This window comes from Notolabrus celidotus, chromosome 16, assembly GCF_009762535.1.
Source record: "Notolabrus celidotus isolate fNotCel1 chromosome 16, fNotCel1.pri, whole genome shotgun sequence".
Lineage (NCBI taxonomy): Eukaryota > Metazoa > Chordata > Actinopteri > Labriformes > Labridae > Notolabrus > Notolabrus celidotus.
The window spans coordinates 16,903,720-16,926,438 of record NC_048287.1 but is presented as its reverse complement, the minus strand read 5'-3'; the positions used below and the strand labels follow the sequence as shown (position 1 = coordinate 16,926,438).

Below are 22,719 nucleotides of genomic sequence, written 5' to 3'. Positions count from 1 at the left end.
ACCCCTGACTATCCACCTGTCTGCTGCCTACAGAGGAACTTATTATCACAGGGAGAGAAAAAGATAGGAAGGCAGGGGCAGATTAGAATAAAAATGTAGAGGGTATTGTTGTAGGAAGGAAAATTAGGGCACATGTTGATACAAAGAGCAGATGAGTACAAAGAGCGAAAACAGATGAAGACATTGCTGATTTAGTGTAACAAGACAATTTATGTACTGAGATGAGGCTCTTATTTTCCGATTAAGAGATCACAAGCTCACCTCTGTTCAGTCTCATCTCTCAAGCTCACTCATCACTGCCCAGACAGTCTGACTGGCCAATGAGAACATTATCTGTCTCTACCAGATGAAAAGTTTTATCTCTAATCTGTGCACTCGCCTCAGCAGGTGCCAAGGATACACAGCCCTGCATTTTAATATGGAAAATGTTTGTATGGTGCTCAATTTATGGAAATGAAATCATAACAAAGTCTCGTAATAAGCCCTGAAAACAACCTCAAAGACAGAAACAACACAGGATATTAGATTATGACTCGTGATGGGTGGATACATTTTCTGGTTGGGTTGAGAAACAAGGTAGCATTCTTTGTCATTAGCATGTGTGTATTTTTTCCTCCATAACCCTATTTTATAATACAAGAGACGTCTTTTTTACCTAAAAACACAATCTTGATGCCCACAATCAATAATAATTTAAGAAATCTGCAGATAACTGTTGCACCAATGCATTGTCTGGAACTAAAACATCCCACAAATGTATTTCAGATTGTTACAGACTGTCTTCTGTGGGTGTGAGGAAGACCAGAGTCTGACAGTAATGATAGTAACAAATCTATAACAAAGTATCGCTACTTTACCAACACATCCCAATTGAAAACAAACAACAGCAGGACTAAGCCACACACAAACACATTCAACTCTGTAGACTGCAGCATGGTCATTATGCCTCATTGCCTGCTCTTGAACACCCTGCTGAGCTATTTACTTCAGAGCCAACATCCCCTCCGTTTACTGATCCGTTGCTCGGTGCCATAGCGCTGCACTGCCTCCGCAGGAGCAGGAAGCTTCATAGGGACTGAAAACAAATCTTGTTTGGTATTGCAAATGCAACAATTGCCACTTAAGAGGGGAGAACTGGAAGTGTTGGCCATGTCTGAACTTTTAACATCTGCTCCCTGAACAGCTGTAGAGGTGTGCTGACCCAGACAGATGGTGCTGTGCAGCAACTCCCCTCTGCCCACTCACCTTTTGTCTGCCCACTTGAGTCAGAGCCACTACAGCCAGAGTAACCCAGCCAGCTTTTACAAGTATGTGAAACAGAAGTGCCAAAATGTGCATGGACATTACTTTGATTACAATTTTTAGATGCTTTTTACATCATGGTCAAACGTCATGCCGTCTCTGAATATTTCTAAAAGAAGAAGATAGCACACACACAAACACTAGCTAGCTAACTCTAGCTATTTTTTAAAAAGTACTTTTTAATCTAATCCTATCTCTGTTAATATAAGCTGTTGTGTGTTTGTGTTTAACCAGCTTCTCATATTGATACACTTTGTGCTCTGTTTTTTAAGTTTCCACTTATGCATGACTAATGTCTGTACATCCGTAAATATTCAGATGGTACCTCTTGTCTAATGCAAGAAAGTGTATTTTCTTTATATATGGATGGAAACTTAACTCCCTGTAGCCATGTGGGAGGGGCTAATGTTGACCGTCATTTGCCGTCCAGTAGCTTGGAACATGCACTTGGAGCATTATTGGGAAGAGAACAGGACCAATACTGGAATTAATAAGTGAAGATGTTGGCCTAATAGATAAGAAAATAAACCTAACTGTATTAAAATGATCCCACTGTGTTAGAATTAGATAGATACGTTTTTTTTAACCATACAAACTCACTTGACAGTCAACATAAGCAGCTGAATTAAAGGAAATAGCCCGTTGATGGCTAGTTAGCAGCCTGTTAGCTAAGCTAGCATACTGTCATGTACAGTCTCTCCAAAATCTACAGAACTTCTACAGAAGTTAAATTTTTTAAAATACTCAAAGCAAATTCAAGATCAAAATTACAGAAGGGAGAAGTTTTAGCGGGCACATCTGATATAACAGAGATTTCCATATGAATGAATTGACTTATGACTCGCCTTCAGAAATGAAGCCTAAGCTCCTTAGCTAACTTGCTGTGACAGATTTACTTTGTCATTTTTCTAACAATAAGAATATAGGTGTAAATAAGTTACATTTTAGATGTTGTGTGGAAATATTGTGCAACCTTGACACAAAACAAGGCTAAGTTTTCAAGTTTGAAGACCTGATGCTAAGCTAAGCCAAACAGTCATTAGCTTCTGCTTTACAGATAGCCTTGTTGTGATTGTGCCCGTCTCAACTTACGCTTAAAGAAAAATAAAGTGTTTTTGTCCAAATATTGAATTTTTTAAAAAAGTTATAGGTATATTGTTTAAAGCTTCAAATATTCACATTATTTATTTTTATTTGACATAAGAAAAAACATCTACTTCCACATTTTATGCAATGCAGACAAAAAGCAAAAGTTGATGGGTTGATAATTGGGTCGCAGTTGTATTTTGGGTTTAACTTTCCAGCTGAGCTTCTTAAAACCTTCTTTTCTCAGTCCTCATTGTTGCTGCAAATCATTACACTTATTCCCTGACCATCATGGGTTTATGATTTGGATTAATGTGCAGAAGTCAAAATGCTGCATCCTACTGCCAAAAGCTTATCATAGTCCTTTTCTATGCGAGCAGCAAGCAGAGCTGCCCTCACATGGCACGCACAGCTCTGCCTGGTATCTTTGTAGTCTCTCCAGGTAGCAAAGAATGAAAAGCTCTTTGGATGCCAAATAGGGCTTTTGTGTTACTGACATATTTTTTGTGTGCGCGAGTGTGTGAATTCAACAGAAAGGCGTCGGAGGGGGTAACAGAAAGTGCAGGAGAGAAGGCAGTGAAGGCTGGCTGGGGACTTTGAGGGGCCAGAGGAGGTCTGGATCCAGACAGCCTGTGGAGGATTGAGCATCCCACACACAGATGTTCACAATCATCACCCCAGACTCTTCATAATAATAACAGTAATGATGGCAGTGACACCTGGGAGAATCAGGAGGCTGTGATTGATTGGATGATAATTCTCTGAATTGGCCAGTGGAATTATTTATGCTGGAGCTGCGGTGGGAGGCAGATGCAAAGATATCTCACTAATTAATCCGGTTTGGTGTCAGTTGGCTGAAGAAAAAGGCAAAAATAAAAGAGTGTCTAAGAGGTCACGTAGAGTTGAAAGCAGAATTCAAACCGCCAGGTACTATGAGGAAGTGAGTTAAGACTTCAGTCTGGAAGTGTGGATAAAATAAGACTCATTCATTTAACATTCACATGGTCTCTCTTTTGTTTTTTGATTAAAATAGTCCCCTCATATTACATTTCAAAATGAGAAAGGAGACAAAACATAAAAGCCTGGTTGAGGTGAAGTCAACACTTTATATTAGTTTCTTAACTAAAGCAGCTGAAAACAATTTCTCTGTCCCCCAGAACAAAATTAACTTAATTTAAAGATTGCTTGAAGCTGCAGTCAAGACAATAAAGTCAAACAGAATATTCCTGCTGTGATTTATCTCACAGAATGGTCCTGAAGCAGATTTAGAGTGAGGGGAGGCAAATGTTTATCCGTACTCCGAAAGTAATAACTAATTAAAGTCTACTTAAGCAGAATAAAAGGTATGGATGTGTCCTTTCATTTAGATTTTTAGGGAAATATGTGAGTGCAGACTGAAGCTAAGGTCCGTGTCGGAAAGCGGAGAGTTATGAGAATCTGGGAGGAGGTGATGACTGACTGCGCCTTGGCTCATGTGTAGTTCTGGCAGCATTTGAGTGAACACGTATGCACAGGAGCTGAAAGACTGACGTTTACAACATGTGCATCTTATTTTGTAAGTCTGTTGGAACAAAGGTATATCAGAGCAATACAATGTCAACTTGAAAGGATATTGGACTTAGTTGTTGAATATTTTGTAAGGCTGGATTGGTCTTTCCCAGCAATGATGCAATTTTAATCACAAAGGTCAGGGAATCAAATGTGAGTATACACAGCTCTTGTTTATTGCAAAATAATGAACATTTTCAGTCATGAATGCTCTGATTGGCAGTCATACTTATTAGCAAATGCGCACACTAACACACAGTAACAGCCATCAGGGAAGTTTAGAATGATGCAATTAGACCCTTTTTATGTGAGTCTTATGTAGTAATCCTTGTCTTAGTCCAGGTTCATCTTTGGTACTTTATTAAATGTTTTTGTTTTGTTTATTAATTCCTAGAATACTATTGTTTTTACTCCTCTAATGCTCTGGATGTAAAAAATGTAACTGCTTTTTTAAAAGTTTGTTCTGGGGCACGTAGGTGTAGCAGTTTAAGCATGCGCCCCATTTACAGAGGCTATAGTCCTGGTTGCAGCGGTTGCTGGTTCAACTCCTAGCCTAGACCGTTTGCTGCATGTCTTTCCCCGCTCTCTGCTCCCCACATTTCCTGTCTCTCTTCAGCTGTCCTATCCACTGAAGGCGAAAATTCCTAAAAATATAACTAAATGAAAAAAAGTTTGTTTACATTTGAAGAGTTAATTTGCAAAAACAGTTAACTCACCTTTGAAATTTAAAAAAATTAATCTAAAACAAGGTTTTGGTATGATCAATCAACTGAGGTTGGGTGGCTTTGACTAAGTCAAAATGACTTCACTATCAGAGATATCTTGAAAATTTAACTTTATTAGGAATCTATATCAAAAAGAAAAATGTTTTTTTGAAAATGTATAAAAACTGAGTTATCTGTTTTTGCAAATGAACTCTTGTATACTTCTGTGTGTAGCACGTTTGCATGAAGTGTAATACAAAGAATGCTGATTTGGTTGAGGAATGAAGCTACAGGACAGTGAAAATGTTGGGGAAAGTTGTGCTTCTGTGATGGCTATACCTGTGCATGCACCCACCCACGCACGCACACACGCACAGACACACACAGACAGACAGACAGACAGACAGACACACACACACACACACACACACACACACACACACACACACACACACACACACACACACACACACACACACACACACACACACACACACACTTTTATCGGCTTATCTGCTGCTTTGTACCTCCTCCATTGCAAGCTGCCTTGTGAATTTAGCCTCAGCAAATAACCTTTCCTGGTCCATGACAACCACTATATCTGCTGATATCTGGAGCACAGTAAGCACTGTCTCTTTTTCAGGCAATAGTTAAGACCTATTTGAGACTTTGACATGGTCAGTAAGGAGAAAACAGAACTGGTGTGTGTGCTGAACAGATACTGGGTCTGGGTGCTGGATGCAGCATCGCCTGTGAGAGGGACTGAGTCTGAAACAGGGCGGGGCTAGAGTTTGAAGCCGGGCGGAGAGGGAAGGATGGCAGAGTTGACATGGCAGCAGCAGCAGCAACAGAAAGTTGACGCTGTAGTAGACACGAAGCCAAAGGTTTGGTCATGTCTTGGTTCTTCTGTAGAGCGAGACGAATCTGAGGAGGAAACAAACAAACTGCAATCAAGTTTTTTCCTCTCTTAGAGGAAAATTGAAAAGTTTAAGTAGGGAACCAGAGAAGGACAAGGAGATCAAGTCTTAAAAGCTATTTGGCAAAAACAGAAGTTCAAGTTGTCCCTGTTCCTGCCAGATCTTATCCTCAATCTGAGCATAACCTGCCCTTTTGTCTTTCTTCTAACATCATTGGATTAAGACACAAGATTCCTTCCACTCGTATCACCGACAATTTGTCTTATTAGACAGAGGGAGTGGAGGGTCTGGAGAGTCAACTGGTGTACACAAACACAATGACGAGGGTTGAGAGTAAATCAAAAAAAGCGCACTTACTGCCTGGAAACTCTGGTGACGCTGGGTGGGAGTGTAAGGACTGAACTTCGGCTTGGCTGGTTTACCTGCTGCTCTGTCCTTGTGTCTCCTGCTGCTGATGTGCTGTGGGTAGAGAAGAGAAACACACAGATAAACACAGGAACACAAAGATAGAGGGACAAAGAAAGAAAGATAAAAGGCAGAGGCGTTTGCTTCTAAGTTTGAATAATCAGAGAAGAGGCAATTAAAAGGAATCCAAATCAAAGCTTCTTTTCGGACGATAGAGGCAGACTGCTGATATTTTGTTTGCTCTGACTTTGAGAGTGAAATATTCATTAGAGGGCGGGCTTAGAGATCTTTTTTGATTTGATTGACAAGCTCAAACAGATGGCTACAGCCGGTGCTGAACACAGTCAGCAATGAAGAGCTGAATATTCATGAGCACCTGGCCAAAGTAAACTTTTTAAACAGTTATGACGACCAATGCTTAGAATTCATATCACACATAGAGATTCTAACGTCACACTGATGAGATGCACTCTGAAACACACCAGGCTAAGTCACTTTATGTGCATTACATGGAGGGATCTTTGAATTTAGCACACCTGCAGCGACAGGTGTGAGATAATTTAGAATGAAATATGCACAGGCCTAGAGCGACTTTCTGTGGTGTATGATGGATAGAGTGATGATGGCTCTGTCTGTGCCCTTGTCCTAATGTGCAAGGAGCAAATCTGTGAAAGGGCTGACCTTTTCAGAGCTTCACATTTGATAAGAGCGAAGAACCAGCAGGAAGTCTGATGAGCCAGCTTCTCCTGTCACATACCTAGAGTCCAATCTGATCGATTAACGTGGCATCTATAGTCACTTAGGTACTGCTCGAGTACTACATTTGAAAGGATAGTTCAGATTATTTGAAGTGAGGTCATCTGAGGTACTTGTCAATAGTAAAGGTGTGCCCGAGTGTCCCAGTCAGCTCGGCGCCTTTGTTGAAATACTGGCTGGAAAACAGACCCAAAAGCTAGGCTATGAAGCGCTGCAAATGCAAGAAGAGAGATCCCAGGTTACCTGGTGGTGCAGGTGTGCAAACTGGGAGTCCATGCCAAGCGGCAACCTCCGGTCTAAAAATATGAGTCCAATGCGGAAGTGTTAAAAGCTACAGTTCATCGAGGATCTGCTTGAGGCTGGCTCCGGAAATACCAGAAACCACATACCCATGAATGGGAAAAAGACGATCTTTACAGCAGAAATAAACATGTTTACAGCCTGGTACAAAAGACGAGTGTAGTCTGGATAGCTCATTTCTCGATGTGCTCTCACTGTGAGGGGGGTGAATTTTTTCTTATGCAGCAATTTCGAAGATATTGAGATAACGAGTCTTCCAGAGAGGCACAGCTGCCTGCGGGAACACTGCAGATGTTGGCTAGGAGGCTCAAACTCCGCCTCTTTACGTCACACTGGCTCGACAGAAGCAATATGGCTGCCGCCGAAGATTGGTCTCAAAACAGCTCTTCAGAAACAGACGGGTGACATCACGGATACTACGTCCATATTTTATACAGTCTATGGTCCATGTCCACCAACCTAGAAAGTTACTGCTGTCACTAGTGGGACTTGGTACCAACAGTACCTTTCTAAATCAGAGTATACCAGCAGCTCACATATGACTGCAGTCATCACACACCTGCACCCCTGCCGCATTGAACACTGCTGTTTTATTGACTTATAGCGCTAAATTTTATGATAGACATTATCATAAATACAATTGAAATCAGTTATCAAACAAAACCTTTACTCTCTGAGGACACCGTAAGACAACAATGGTGTATACTGGTAGGTGAGTGTAACAGTTCACCTCATGCACCGATCTTTAACTTGTTGCTGTAGAAAGATCTGTACCAAGTTTTTAATGGTAAAATCTGAATGAACCGCACAAATATAAAGATTCAACATATTTTATTAAGGGACAATCATGTTAAACATAGCAATTAATACATAACTGAATAAACAATAATAGATTTTTCATGATCAGCTAACATGTATGGCTACCAAATGAGCATTACCTTCTTGAATCAACAGGTCTGAACTGAACTCCAAATTAGGTTTTAAATCATATGAAATACCTTATTTTTGACATGTAATCACCAACCTGTTTGAGCTGAGTCTCAGAGTTGACGTGCACGTCACAGATCTCACAATGGAAAGTTTTGTTCTGAAGTCCAGTTGAGGACTCGGATGGTGCCGCCGTCTTCGCCTTGACCCCTGCTCTTGGGAAGGACTTGATGGCTCCATCACCGCTCCTCGCCTCCAGCATTGTCTTGTGTTTCGTGCCTGAGCAGATATAAAAACAAAGATCAACAATGAGTCAAATACAGCCAGCAAAGACTGATTTCAGCTGTGCATATAGTTTCTCACCGCTGTTATGTGCCTGCAGCTGGGAGGCAGAGTTGACGGCCACTTTGCAGAGGGAGCAGTAAAGCAGACGTTTAGCTTTTTCTTCTTCTGTTTCCTCCCCTAGAGTCACCTCGGCCTCTCTGTCTCTTTGTGTCTCCCTCTCTGACGTTAGGTGGCTGGGTGACAGGGAGGGCTCGGAGGGTGCTTTCATGGTTTCAGCTGGGCTGTTGCTGGATGTTGACACCTCTGGGGAAAGGTTTGGTTCTGGTGGTTCTGGAAGATTAAAGATAACACACAAAACTATACTAAGTGAGCAAACGAGCAATTTGTCCACAGCTAAAATTCAAGAACTGTACCTAATAACAAGCTGCGATTTCTCAACATGCTCAGAAATGGAATAAAAACTCACCAGGCTAATTACAAGCCCCCCTAATCATAGTAATGATAGTAATAATTACCCAAGGATCAGCCACCCCACACTTTAACGAACAGTTTTTCTGTAGAGATGATTTGGCTCTATTATCTTTTGTGCGACTTGACTTGAAGAGCTTCCCTGGAGGAGTGCATGCTGATTTAAGGATTCACTCTTTGCTAATAACAATGATTAGCTCTGCTTTGCTGAGTGGGTGTCTATTTGGTACCATTGATTCCCAACTCTTCAGGGGCCAATGAGGCTGTTTGCTGAAGTAATCCTGGGAGAGCCCATCCACTTCAAACTGGAAATGATCACTTATTCTTCTCCTCTTACAAACAAACTCTCATATTAGAGTCGTCAAGTGCAATTCTCCTCTTTTTTTTGCTCTTTTGCTTGCAGCAAAATGTATTATTTTCACTCCCCAACGCCCACACTGGTGCAAAAGGAACACATCAGGACTAGCACGCGTGTTCAATGCAGGCGTTGCATTTACAAACACACTTGTGTCAACGTGTTTCTGGAAAAATGAGGGAAAAATACCCGTGAATCACATTCAAAGCAATGCCAATGTGTGTTTGATCTCAGGAGCCACTGAGGAGGTCAGTTAATGTAGACATGAAGAAAAAGAAGTGCTCAACCTTTAATCTCTGTGCTGTGAGACCCTGAGCAGCAGGAGGCTTATCACATCAAAGAGTTAAAGCCATGACTGAGGGGAAAAGAGGGTCTGAGCCGTTTATTCCTCCACCGTATCTAAAGCTGTCATACATTTCATGTCTACACACACACAAACATACACACACACATACACAGAAGAAAGGTATGCGTGCCTGCAGAGACACACACCTCCTGATGATGTGTCAGAGACGGAGAGCTGTGAGCAGGGCGACGAGAGGATTTGCAATGTGGTTTCCTTGGCAGCCGGTTCAGAGGTCTTGATCTTTGAATCGGGGGCATCGAGAGATTTCAGCCTTTTTGCATGTTTGGTGCCACTGTAATGGGAAGTAGCCTGCGCCTGAGTACACAACAGCAAATGAGACGATATGAATTTAATGGTCAGACTCTTTTAGCTACCTGAACCTGCCAGCGTTTTAAAAAACTCAAAGCATGACTTGAATTTCAATGATGTCAGTGGTTTTTCTCTGACAAAGGATTCCTCCGCTGCTTCTTTCAAGACTTTCTTTCACCTCAGCCATATGTGATGACATTACACTGCAGTTCTGCTCATATTAGTGCCTACGTGAATCATTCTGTAATAATCACAACAAAAATAAATGCTTTGCAAAGTTCATGTAAGGTGTGTGAGCCAAAAAACAAGGGCAGGTCTCATTCAACGCTCAACTGTCATGTAAGGGTGTGTGTGAGAAATAAAAGCAACCTGAGAGAAACACAAGTACAAGTGTGTTTTTCCCACAAGACAACGCCCACCTCAGAGTTGAACCTCAGTCGACACACTCCACAGGCACTGGCCTTTCTCTTCAGTGGTGAGATCAGCCCAAAACCTGGTCCAATCAGAGCTTTATGGACAGGATCCATCTGCAACAAATGAGAAGTGTGACTTAAAGGTCATGTTGAGGATTGTGAAATAAAAGACAAGACAAGAGGTTAGTTAAATTGATCACCCAAGGTGTAAATGAATGGGTGTCTTAAGTTAAGAGGCTCTGTTCAAAATAACGCAGATTTATTTTATCTCAGGTCAGAGGTAGAGGCAAAAAGAATGAGGGAGTATTTTGTCTGGAGCACAGCCATGCATGAAAACAACAGCACATGCAGCTCATATATTGTTCCCCAGAGACCATAAAATAGGTGCAAAAATGGCAAGCCCCAAACTCTAGAAAGGCTAAACCCAGACTGACCCCATCAAGTTTAAAGTGCCACTGCGAAATAAATCTTTTGACACCTTAACCCCTGAAATGTGAATGTCAGAGCCTGATTTAACAAGCTGTTCTTTTCAATAGGAGCATGTGTTCACCCTGAAAAGCCTGAAAAACTGCTGGCTAAATTCAAAGAGTAGAATTATTCTTACACAACATTAAAGCTCCCGTAAGGAACTTTTGGGTTGTGATAATTTTGACACCCTGTGTAGACAGAAGAGGGAATGATTTATCTCTTTGCTGATCTTATCTTGTAACATCAGTAAGTAGCATTCTAACAACATTAAAAAAAAAACCTAAAACCTCTTCTTCATTTTGCATGTCTGGCTGGTAACTCACTGAGAATCTTTATCATAAAAATATTTTACAGATGTTCCTTTTTTTGTTTCAATGCCTAAAATCAACTTAATTTGCACCATTTCACAGCTTCAAATTCTAATGAGTTTTGCACATCCAAACGTTGTAAAATATAAATAATTTCAAACTGACAATGGCTAGCTTGGCTGCTTTACTTTTTAAGTGTTACCAAAAGCTTAAGGATTTGGCATACCCAACTGTAGAGCTCTGCACATACACAGCTCACACTAGAGTGGTACCAAGAAAACGTTTTGATTCTTACACAGCACAGAACAAGCTGCTGGAAATGAGAAGTTTGAAGTAATGATGAACTAGTGATGTCCCGAATCCAGTAATAGTCATTACGAAGCAAATTTAAATCCTGACGAACTGACTAGTCTAGTTAACTTTATCCCCATTTTCCAGACCATAATACCACCAAACCTTGCAACACTACAAGATGCCATCCTCCATCTGTGCTTGATTACATCTGGGTAGTAAAGCATCGGAGCATTACCACAGTAGTTATTAAGCGGAGCTACAGCATTACAGCTCATACACAACATATGACCAGCAGTTTGGACCTATAGTAATAAAAGTATTAATAATTTGTTTAACCCACTAGTAATCTTGTAGCCAAATGGCAAGGGTGATAGTAATTAATCATTTAGCTTTCTCAACATGCTCACCCATAGTCAGAACTCTAATACTCATATTTTCCACATAAAAACACCTAGAGTCAGTTGTAACCATCATAAATCCCACTTGCTCTCCGTGATGGAGCTCTAACCATAAACATTTTACAGCCATCTTTCAAACCTGCAGAGGGTAAGAGGGTGCTAAAACCCAACCTCAACCAGTGTTATGGTCTTTTGTCCTCGCTGGTGGCTTTACCACACAGACATTCAGAACTTAAGGTAGATTCAGAACATTTTACTTCAAGGGATCAATCACTGTAAAATGATTGCATTATATATTCAATGAGAGAAAATGTTGTGTTGTTTTGAAATTGTGTGATGTTCTGAATTATGAACGAACAATGAACAAACCAAGAAGAAAACTATCAACCCTTTCACCCTAGACTCTGTCTTTATAAGTATATGAGTCAGGCAGTATACCTCCCTAAGTCTTTACATGTGTGTGTCCATTTGCATAATAACTCTACCAGAGACTGACCACACAGCTCTGTGCATCTCTGGACATTTCCTACTGGAATGTTAAATGAGGGTATATAGACACCCTTCATGGCCGTTGTGGAGCACAACAAACCCATTACCTGTGATGAAATGTAGGGAGCCATATAACCAGCCACAACCAGTGAGACTTTATGGAAATGTGGCTTGAGGTGACAGAAAGATTTATGTGTTATTATGGCTCAGCCAACTAGTCCTGTAGGCACAGAGAACATATCGCATGGCACTGAAATAGAGATTCTCCTAGTTTCTGTAGTGCCAGAGATGAATTATTTGCCCTTCAAATGTTACAAAAGCAAAAAAATCTGACTGTAAGTGTGAGCTTCAGCATGTGAGAGAGAGAGAGAGAGAGAGAGAGAGAGAGAGAGAGAGAGAGAGAGAGAGAGAGAGAGAGAGAGAGAGAGAGAGAGAGAGAGAGAGAGAGAGAGAGAGAGAGAGAGAGTGTTTCTGTGTGCTCATTTGCTTTGATCATCACTCCAGACGTCTACAAGGGAATGTATCTCTGCAGCCTCTTATCCCTCTGTTTCCCTGCAGCAGTTTGCGTATATGGTACTCTAACAAACACATATGAAAAAAAAACACATAGTGTATCATAATCAAAATCAATTATACAAACTATAATCAGAGGCAACAATCATAGCATTAAACAATTAAAAGCAAAATGGACTAACAATGTAGCCATATCAATGTTAATCATATGCTACAACTGGACTTTTATGTTTCTCTGAATGAGCCTGAGCCACCTTCCATCAAACATTCCTCCCTTCACCTCTCCATCTGCTCTCCTCTGAACCCTCTGCCTCTCCCTCCTTCTTTGTCTGATCAAAGTCACCTTGCTGCCTCCCTATGGACTCCCACTCAACACTCTGGGGCAGACAAGCACCTGTGGCAAAGTCATTTTGCCCTTCATAGTCATCTCCTCTTGTTTCTGTACTGTACACATCATAAATAAACAGTTGAGTCAAATTAGTCTGTCTCTAATTAGCCCCTACCTCAACTTGATCTGCTTGTTCTAACATTAAAAGAAATGCGGTGTATTCACTTGGGGGCCATATCATTCTCAAGTTGATAAGCTCAAACGCTGTGACAATATTCTGCTGTATCCAAGGTCCCAAGCTGTATGCAGTAACAAAGAGATTCAGAAAAGTCATCATCATTTCACTGCGTGTGGTTTTTAAGTAACTGGAAAGACAATGAGTAGAATTGTCAGGCTTTGTTTTAGGTTTAACAAAAATACATCTGATAACCTATCCCCTATTGGCCACTTGCATTCATGTGTCTACTATGACGTCACTCACTACAATGGACAGCGGACTGGTTCTCAAAAATACAAATTTGCAAATCCCAACAGCACAGTCATAACAGCTAACATTAAAACCTGAACAAATTATCTGCTAATTAAGCTATGTAAGTCATAGCTTGGAACTAGACTATTAGACTATGCCTTTTCCACAGTATATCACTTCAATGACAATCTTGAGCTAGGGAGTGGTTGAATGCTGACACTATTCATTGTCATATTGTAGCTATCGAATACCTTCATAACTTGAAAGATGGCCAGGCGTCCCTCATTATTTTTCATATTTGCTTTCATTAGCCGTTAACAAATGGTAGCTACTGGGTTATCAGTTGTTTTAAGCTTATATATTGCCTGATGTTCCTCAGAATTTAAATCTTCCAAGTCAGCTTGGAACTGATTAAAATGTATTAAGCATTAGCTGTTGTGAGTTGACTGTGGGTAGCTAATGAGTTCTCATTATAATTTAATTGAAAAGTCATCAGGATAGCTGAGACACAAAAGCTTACTAAATAGAACTCATCCACTTACTTGCTTACATAACCTTTAGCTACATTTATTAGCTAGAAATTGTATGCCTGTCCACGTTGTGTCTTTTAGCAATACACTGTCAAATGTTTCTCTCAAGGAAGTGGTCAAATGCTAGCGTTAGCTTTTCAAATGATTCATAGGTTACCGGCAAACTAAGTATTTAGTAAGTCAGAAAAGCTAAAGTTAGAACTCACTAGCTTACAAAACATGTTGTCTGTTATCTTGGAATTTTAAACCTTTACCGTTGAATGTGTTGCATCTAAAATGAGAATGTTCTGTCAGATTTAACACTTCTGTGACAGAGTAGCAGAGTCAATATGTTTGTAACACAGCAGTGAAGTAATGCATTGTTTTAGTTTCCCACCCTTAGCATGATATCAGCAGATATAGTAAATTAAATGGTGAACAGATAAAGCTGTAAAATTTGACACAGTAAACAAAGGTCTACTTGACATCCATCACATGGCTTCAGTATTTATCTGTATGTAGTACGCTCATCTCCTCACACACAGCAGTGGTGGCGTGTCAGACACACACCGATCCAATGAGTGAATAATGGCAGAAACATATGGCCAAGTGAAGTAAAGCAGACTTTTATTCTGGAGCAGAGTCAACATTTACAATGATGAATGTTCCTGGATTTACATAGTGTACCAGAGAGACATGTGAGCACATGACATCTAGCACCTTTAAAGGGGTTTGGTTATGATGAATGAGCTTCTGCTTTAGGTTCTTTGTCATTTAAATTATTATTTGCTTGGAAATAAAACAAAGAAAGCTCTGTTGAATTACAAGTCCCAGTCTGCCGCTCTGAATCTCTGGCTCATGACACACATTCACACACATGTGTGCAACCTTGCTGTAACCTAGACAACCCACATGTGGGCACCAAACAAAGTGCCGAAACTTCACTTCACAGAGGAAAACATATGGCATCTAGGTTCCTAAGATTAGGGTCTATGTTGACGGAAAACTTTTCTGTGACTTATACTAAATATTATTTCATTATCAACTGTTGTTAAAGTTGAAGAAATATACAGAATTAAATATAAAAAAGAAAAAAGTCAAAGAACAGTATCTGGTAACAAATACTAATACTTCTTCAGCCCAGAAGTTTACATTTCTAATTGTTGCATTATTATTAAAGGCATAGCTCCACTTTGTACTATAGAAAAGAGCAACAGCCATAAATCTTTTTAACTACATTGAGGAAATAGCAGGGATTGTGAAGGTCAGCTACATTTTAAAGGGGTGACAATTTTCCTGCAGCTGTAGAGTGGGAGAAGTGTTGGAAATGAAAGAAAGGACAGAGTTATAAATAGGAGAGAAGGGGATGTGATTCAGCAGGGAGAAGGTGATGTGAACTGCTTATACGAGTTTCGGTAAGGTCTTAGTCAGACAAGACAGTGAAACCTATTTAGATTTCAAGAAAAATGAAATGGTTAGGTTTTAATTGCATGTAATGAAAGCAGACGTTAAAAGAGAAAGAGATATAAAGAAGGATTGCATAGAGTGATGGAGAGATGAGAAGTTGAGGACTTTTAAGCTCTAAAAAGGTTCATAAGAGGGTGAGGGAAGCAGTTGACGACAAAGCGTAAAATGGAAGAGAGAGAGTTGAAGTGAAGACAGTGATGAGGAAATATCAACACAGGAAAGTGGAATATACGGATGAGTAAGCAGAGAAGAGAGGAGAACCAGACCTGATCAGATGTCTAATATCCGCTCTGATGGTAGAAAATACTTTCAATACAATGCAGAGTGCAGCTGTACAATAAGTTGCTCATCTTATTGTCATTTCATCATTATGACAATATGAGCATTTGCAATAAACAGATTGCAAATAATTACCTAATCTAAAAAAGTAATGCCTTCTCATTAATGCCATCCTTGCATGCATTTTAACTACTGGGTATGGGTATAGTGGCAATGCTTTCACAACATTTTACTGCTGTAGATGAAGCTTAAGCTCAGCCATCCTAAGATTATTTGGTGCCAACTTATGGGTAAAAAACAGCTAGTTGGATGTATTTGGAATTTGGAAGGGAGAAGTTACAAACAGGTATTGTTTATGACATGGACAGATGAACATAGAAACTTTGACTTTTAGCTATATTTAAAGCTAAAGCTTTTAGGTATAAAAGCCAAAACATTTAGAGCAAACACAACCAGCACTGACACAAGACTCATTTAACTTTCCTTATCCTGTGCATCTATTTCAAAGTGAAACATGGAACTGTTGCACTGGGGTCTGTGCCAACTTTGACTGTTTTCAAAACTGCCTACTATACTAGCAGTACGTACTGATCTGGCCAAAATTCAGTATGCAGTATGTAGTATGTGAACAAGAGCAAAATCTGCAGTATGCCAAAAGGCCCCGGGTGTCTACTGATTCGGGAAAATTTCACTGTGTGCGTCGGACCAGTCTGCCTTGCGTACTGTTTCCCACAATGCACAGCGCTCGTTCCGCTTTTTCTTTTCTCTTCTTTTTTTGACGGAGGGAACTCAGTTTTTAGTTGCTGTGAAAATGATTAATTTCCATATAAACCACTTCCTAACTTTTTAAGTCATAAGGGATGCTAAAGAAGCAGTTTCTCTATCAGCTTGGCCGTTGTTTACTTCCACTTTCCGAAACCAGAAATTCAGTGACCTCTGGCCCAGCGTACTGCAACCTATGACTGCAACACAGATCAAACAGAACAGTCATACTACATACTAATTTCAAACGCAGTATGTAGTAGGCAGTACCTATTGCACTGACCAATGTCAACACCATGGCTCCAATGGCTAGTCTCTACTGCACAGACTCTGGCTTCTGATGTCATCACCAGTGCAATATGTCAATGCTCATTGCAGAGTTACTTTGGCTTCATTTTTGCATTATATACTGTTAATGGTTTTAGCTAATATGCAACCGTATAGTCACACATCATATCCTTATCGCACTACTGAACAATTTAATAGCACATCACATATTTTTCCACACAGTGCAGGCCCAAAGCTTAGTATCATTTCAGAAGATGCAGACACAGCCGCACATTAATTTTTACTTTTGAAACGTTTTTTTTCACACGTCTAAAAGGACATCACAGTTTTAAAATGAGACAAAGTAAAGAGAACAAAAGCAAAATTGTCGTTCTTTCTTCAAAGTGGCAATTTGGCTGGACTCCTGGGTGTTTCCATCCTGTTAATTCATCTTAAGTTGAGTTTTTGGTAATGGAGTTTTATATTAGCAAAAGAGTAAGGACAATGGAGGTGTTAGGATTTTTATGGTAAGTTCATGCATCTCAGCAGCGGCATGTACCATTCATCTTACATAAAAATGATTTTATATGTCTCACAGCCAAGATAATATTAATTCTTACAGCAGGATTCTTGTATAAGGCAAATTCAGCCCTTCGCCCTGCCTGACACATCTACCCTCCTCGGGGCTTAAACTTCCGCTCTCTGCCTTCACCCTCCACATACACCGGGGGCAGACAGCTACAAGAGGAGCTGTGTGAGGAATACCAAGGAATCAGCTCCACCCCCCGGGTTGAGAGGAAATGTCACAGCTCTGTGCATCAGAGGTGATATATTTGGAAAGGTGTAGGCAGCTTAAGCTCATGCATCTGTGTACTGAAACTGTTGCATGAAATAAACTCTTCCACTTGTAACAGAAATCTGCACAATAAAGTATACAGTTTGGGTTTTTGATACTTCAAGGCAGCAGAGTACAGTTGGTTGTACATGACAATCGCAACGACTGACAGTACTCACATCATTGAATGCAGGCAGCAGGTGGAAGGGGAGGAGGGGCTTGGCATCTGGGGATGTTGGGGTCCTGCACAGGATGGGACGAGTTAGCGGCGGCAGAGCGCTGTGACACACATTACCTTAGAGACAGTACAACAGGGAGGAGACAATAATGTTTTAGATACATAAGCATATGGAGGAGTGACTAAAGAGAAGTGATGTGAAGCCTAAATCTTTTAAATCCTAACAAGATAAAGACATAAAGGTGCTGTGGTAGCGCACATGATGCATTTTCTTTTCCACTTTGCTACCTCGGAAGCTTTTTATTCTTTTGTTAGTTCCCTAAATGTGCCAAAAGTGAATTATGGCTCTGTTCCTTTCATTTAAATTATTGTTGACGAATGTGTTCTTCCTCTATAAATATAAAATAATCAGAATTAATTTGGTGTCATGATGAACTTAGAAAAGATAGATTTGTTGGCCGCATACAGCTTTTAAATGTGAGAACATAAAATGTTGATTTATCTGAGCAGGAATTTTCCTCATTTTAGTTTCAGTCATCCCTGCAGACAAAAAGTAAAGGTTCACTCAGATCAAACATCAACTTATCATATTTAACTCCCACTCATCTACACAGGCAGTGCAGAAAAAAGTGTGAAACTTGTGATCACAGCTTAATGGAGGACTAGAGAACAAACTCAAGCTACCTCTACAGAAGTATTCCTGTTGAGTCGTGTCTTTAATTCTTCAAAACACAGAACATTGGGGACAAATGAAGATTGCTTTTTGTCTCACTTTTCTGCTAATAATTCTGTACATTCCTCCAATTAAGATAAGTGCTGCCTTCCCTACTGATAATAACTGTGTCTACATGAATGATTACTCTGGTTCTTTCACCATCTCATTAAAATGTCTGAAATAAGAACTCATTGCGGCTCCAACCAATAACTATTTGTTATTAATGATTAATGGGCCACAAGCTTGAACCTATATTTTCCTTTAAATGTCACATAATAATGACAATATATTACAATATATGTTACCAAGGTAAAGTCTTTAAATGTTTTGCTTTTCATTTCAAAAATGAAATCCAAGATCTATAAAATAAAAAGGACAAAAAAAATACATTTGAGCTGCTAAAGCCAAGAATTTTTTGACATTTGTTCTAAATCTTTAATTAACTTTCAGAGCTGCTTCCTGGTATGTTTTATGAGGAAAAACCTATTGACGAATTGGCCAATAATTTCCACATAAGAACATATGATGTGGTTTCATAAAAGTATCTGTTCACTAATGAGGTATAATTTTGACATATGTTCAGATTTCATTGCAGCTCCTGTCAGGTGGAGCCAAATGTGCCTGGATGGACACAGGGGGGCACTAGGTTAATCAAATGCTCTATAGGTGTTGAATTACAGTTATGGCCTGGATGCAGTTACACACTCTCTCTCTCTCTCTCTCTCTCTCTCTCTCTCTCTCTCCTGGTTCAATGGGGCCATTACCCAAAGTGCTGTTACAGGCGCCGTGTTTGTGTTGCTGCCTCCTGATTGTAGTCGCTTGTTTTCTACTCTGCATGTTCTCGGAGCTTGATTACAGACTGATTCAAGACCAGCCCGCATGAGTAATCATCATAATCATATCACAACACACCCATCCGCTCTGCCATTAGTCTGATTGCCTTAAACTAGCCTAAGCGCTGTGTGTACGTGTGTCTGTGCACGAATTGAGTGAGTGTGTAACTTCAGTTGGCATGCGCTCCAAACATTAAGGGGTTGCCATGAGAAACGGGAATGCTCACGATAGCTTACGTGCACGTGCTAAACTCTGACTGCAAGAAGAACAGCCAGTGCTGGCCCGGCGTAAACTCCAAGGCTAAGATGGACCTCAATCAAAATTGAACTGGATTAGGACGCTCTTTTGAATATCAAAGGAATGCCCCTGAAAAATGAGTGCGCGATTACACAATTGTGTGGTGTCTTAGTCAAAATGGCACAAATGATGCGTCATTTTTTGTCTCTCAATCAGTTCGCAGACCGTTTCATTTTCCTTAACTCCTTCCTCCTTAACTTTGTGAGGGTAAACTGCTGCTCTGGGAACACAAGAACACACCTGGGCTCTATTTTTACCAACCTACAGTGCAAAATATAGTCAGGTGCGCACTGCTTAGTGCCTCTGGTGCGTGCCAAACGTTGCGCATGCATGGCGCACAACTTGGATAGGCTGCTGATTGATACCAGACACGAACCTTGATCAGATTTGTGATTTTTAGAGGCTGTTACATGACCAAACACGGAGGTCGTGTTTTCTGTTTTGATTTTCCTTGAATTATTTTGCAACAGTCATGTTTTTATTCCACAAAATCGAACTGGTGGTTTGATTGTGCGCAACTTCATGACTCTTTTTAGGCACACAACTTCTCAAAAACTGCAAAGTATATGAACAGAGTACATGACCCCCTTTAGGAGACTACTTGCCGTCCGTACAGTTGTGGCCATCACTGTGGTGCCGTAGCCAGAGGGTGGAAAAAACTGTGTGATCTCACGCCGGTTTATGCTTGTAAAAAAACATGGAAAAACGAGCACTAACATGAATAGAAATCATGACACACAAGTGCGCTGACTTGTCGTAAAGCAGGCTGGCAGTAGAGCGCGGGAAACAAGAACACACTTGGCACCAGGGTTGCAGTGGGTGCACCGCTGGATTTGGCACCGTCACACCCTCCAGCGCGCCTCCTCCTACTGTGCTGCACAGCGAGCCATCAAATCAAGAGAAAAAATAACCTCTGAGAGCTCAGGTAAAATGCCAGTTTGCTATTGCGCGTGCGCCAACTAACAACAATCCGTTAAATTAAAATAAGAGCTGGCTGTCACGTTAGACGTCTATTGACTACAGATTAGACTTAAGTTGCCACAAGTCACGTTTTGAAACTTTGTGAACTTTGAGCATAAGTGAAGACACACAGTCATGTCAGGAAAAAAAACGATGTTAAATCCTTCAATTATATAGTCATGAACTATATCAGTCTCAGCAAGGAGCAGAAATCTTTTGATACTATTTCATCTGAAATGTGAGGACACTTCTTTAAAAGTTGTCTAACATTGTGATTTCACCTCATCTAACTCAAGTTCAAGCTTTAGTGTTATAACCCGGTGAATAATTCGTCCTACTTTTTTCATATGCCATACAATATTTTTTCCTGGATACAAAGAAAAGAAACAAACAAAAAAAAAAACATATAACTAGCTGGTATTGATATTATGAGCATACAAACTGTGAAACAGTTATATGTTCCTATTTTTATTAAAGAGCAGATTCATATTCAGAATACTTTATTAGTCCCCGAAGGACAATTCAGTTTTACATTCAACCTGTCCATAGTACAAAATATACAGTAAAACGTAAGATTAAAACGTTCTAAAATAATACACAGAGAACAGGGTGTATGCTTTAACGCGCTTAAAAAGATTCCCTATCACCGCCTCTGTGTGTTTCTCAGAGCAGGTGACTGACTCCACACATCTCACATCCATCTCAACGTAGCAACAAGTGAGTCCGCAGCGCTATTGTGAACAACAAAAGAACTCTTCAGAGGTGAAAACGCGTCGATTACTCACCAAAATACATGGCGGCGCTAAGAAGAAAAATCCTGTTGCTCAGTGTCTGATAAGAGTATCTCTCATCTCCAGGCAAAGATGAAGCTGCGCGTCTCCTCCTCCACAGCCTGTCTCTTCTGTATCTCTCTCCTGCGGCTCCACTGCTCTTTCCCATCTGGATTCCCTCCCTCTCGCAACTACCCGCCCCCTCCTCCCCCTCATCCTCCTCCCCCTCTTCATGTACTCTTCATCTCTTCACGATTCGTGTACAACTCTGCCCTGTATCAAATTCCCCCAGGAATACTTTTTTTTCCTCCTCAGGAAACAGATAGGAATGCCTGTAATAAGTGTTACAGTACCACCCTGGATTGGTGCAACAAACACAGAACAGGAGGCTCATTCCATTTGAAACCTCTGCATAACATCACAGAGAGCAATGAGGGTATCCCACCTTTAATAACACACTGAGCCTGTCAGGGACTATAAAAATGAATACAAACCACAACATTTGGGGAAACCCTTTTCCTGCAGACCACTTTCTGGCTCCTGTCTGCAGGCTTCCCCCTACAGCTGCTGTATCTTCAAGGACTCCTCTCTTCTTCCTTTTCTGTAAATGCTTTCCCATCTTCACTTTCCTATCTGGCCTGTGTGGTATTTTTAGATGCATCCCAAAGCTTTTTACTGCAAAGACAAAAAAGTACACACAACACACAATTTGCAGTTAAAACATCACATACTGTCATGCATTTAAGCAGCCTCATGCATATGAATGCCCTCACCCACACTGAGGAGGATTTTACTTTGTATCTGGAGAGTTTATGTTACTGTATCTCTCTGAAGTGACCTTGGCTAAACTTTTCTGTCCCAAAGCCAGAGCGTGTTTCCCCCCTCTGTGTCAGGAAAGCAGAGAACAACATGTGTTTTCCCACAATCTGCAGCTCCGAGGGGATTTCGCTCAGGAAGGCTTTCAATTCAACAGCTGACCTCAAAAGGCACACACATACAGCCTCTGTGCACTCTTCTGCTGGGACTAATAAGCATTTAAATCAGCTGTGCACAAAAATGGGAGCAGATAAGAAAGTGTAGCACTCTCCAACAGAGGTGTGCCTGTGACTTTTCTGAATGAGCTGGCCTTACAGGAGCATTGATTTATGCTGGTGAGAGTATAACATGCACAAAGACACCATTTCTTTCTCCATCAATCATATCCACTTTTACTTAAGTGATGGACTCATTGACCTGTATTTGGTTTATCCCTGTAAAAGTAGCTCAAGAGGGTGAATTCTTAAAGTTGTCAAAGAAAGAAGATCGATCTCTAAAAGTGAGGATGAAAAGAATTCCCCAAAAGGGTTGCCAAATTGAAATGTCATGAAAGCAACTGGCTGCCTGTTGCAACCAAGTAGCAACCTCTGGTGTTGAAAAAAGGAGCAAACATGGAAGTGAAAAATACTGCTGTTCCTCAAG

General features: G+C 40.6%; 1 protein-coding gene across 1 annotated transcript; it reads right to left on the bottom strand.

Moving 5' to 3' along the window:
• Window positions 1–4,088: 4,088 nt before the first annotated feature.
• LOC117828567 (zinc finger protein 385D-like) lies at window positions 4,089–21,431 on the bottom strand. The gene is made up of 8 exons (XM_034705776.1): window positions 21,277–21,431; window positions 17,687–17,802; window positions 10,128–10,235; window positions 9,546–9,714; window positions 8,309–8,560; window positions 8,043–8,224; window positions 5,915–6,016; window positions 4,089–5,564 (listed from the first exon to the last, which is right to left on the bottom strand). Exons 1-8 carry the CDS (start codon window positions 21,428–21,430, stop codon window positions 5,319–5,321), a joined length of 1,329 nt encoding a protein of 442 aa, XP_034561667.1. The 5' UTR covers window position 21,431; the 3' UTR covers window positions 4,089–5,318.
• Between the last annotated feature and the right edge of the window lie 1,288 nt (window positions 21,432–22,719).

Excerpts from the sequence above, each read along its gene's own strand:
- LOC117828567 (XM_034705776.1), bottom strand. The coding sequence starts at position 21,430 with ATGGGAAAGAGCAGTGGAGCCGCAGGAGAGAGATACAGAAGAGACAGG. Across the intron at positions 9,715-10,127 it reads GACTGAGGTTCAACTCTGAG|GCGCAGGCTACTTCCCATTA; the intron begins GTGGGCGTTGTC and ends TTGTGTACTCAG. Across the intron at positions 6,017-8,042 it reads CTGAGACTCAGCTCAAACAG|CACATCAGCAGCAGGAGACA; the intron begins GTTGGTGATTAC and ends CTCTACCCACAG.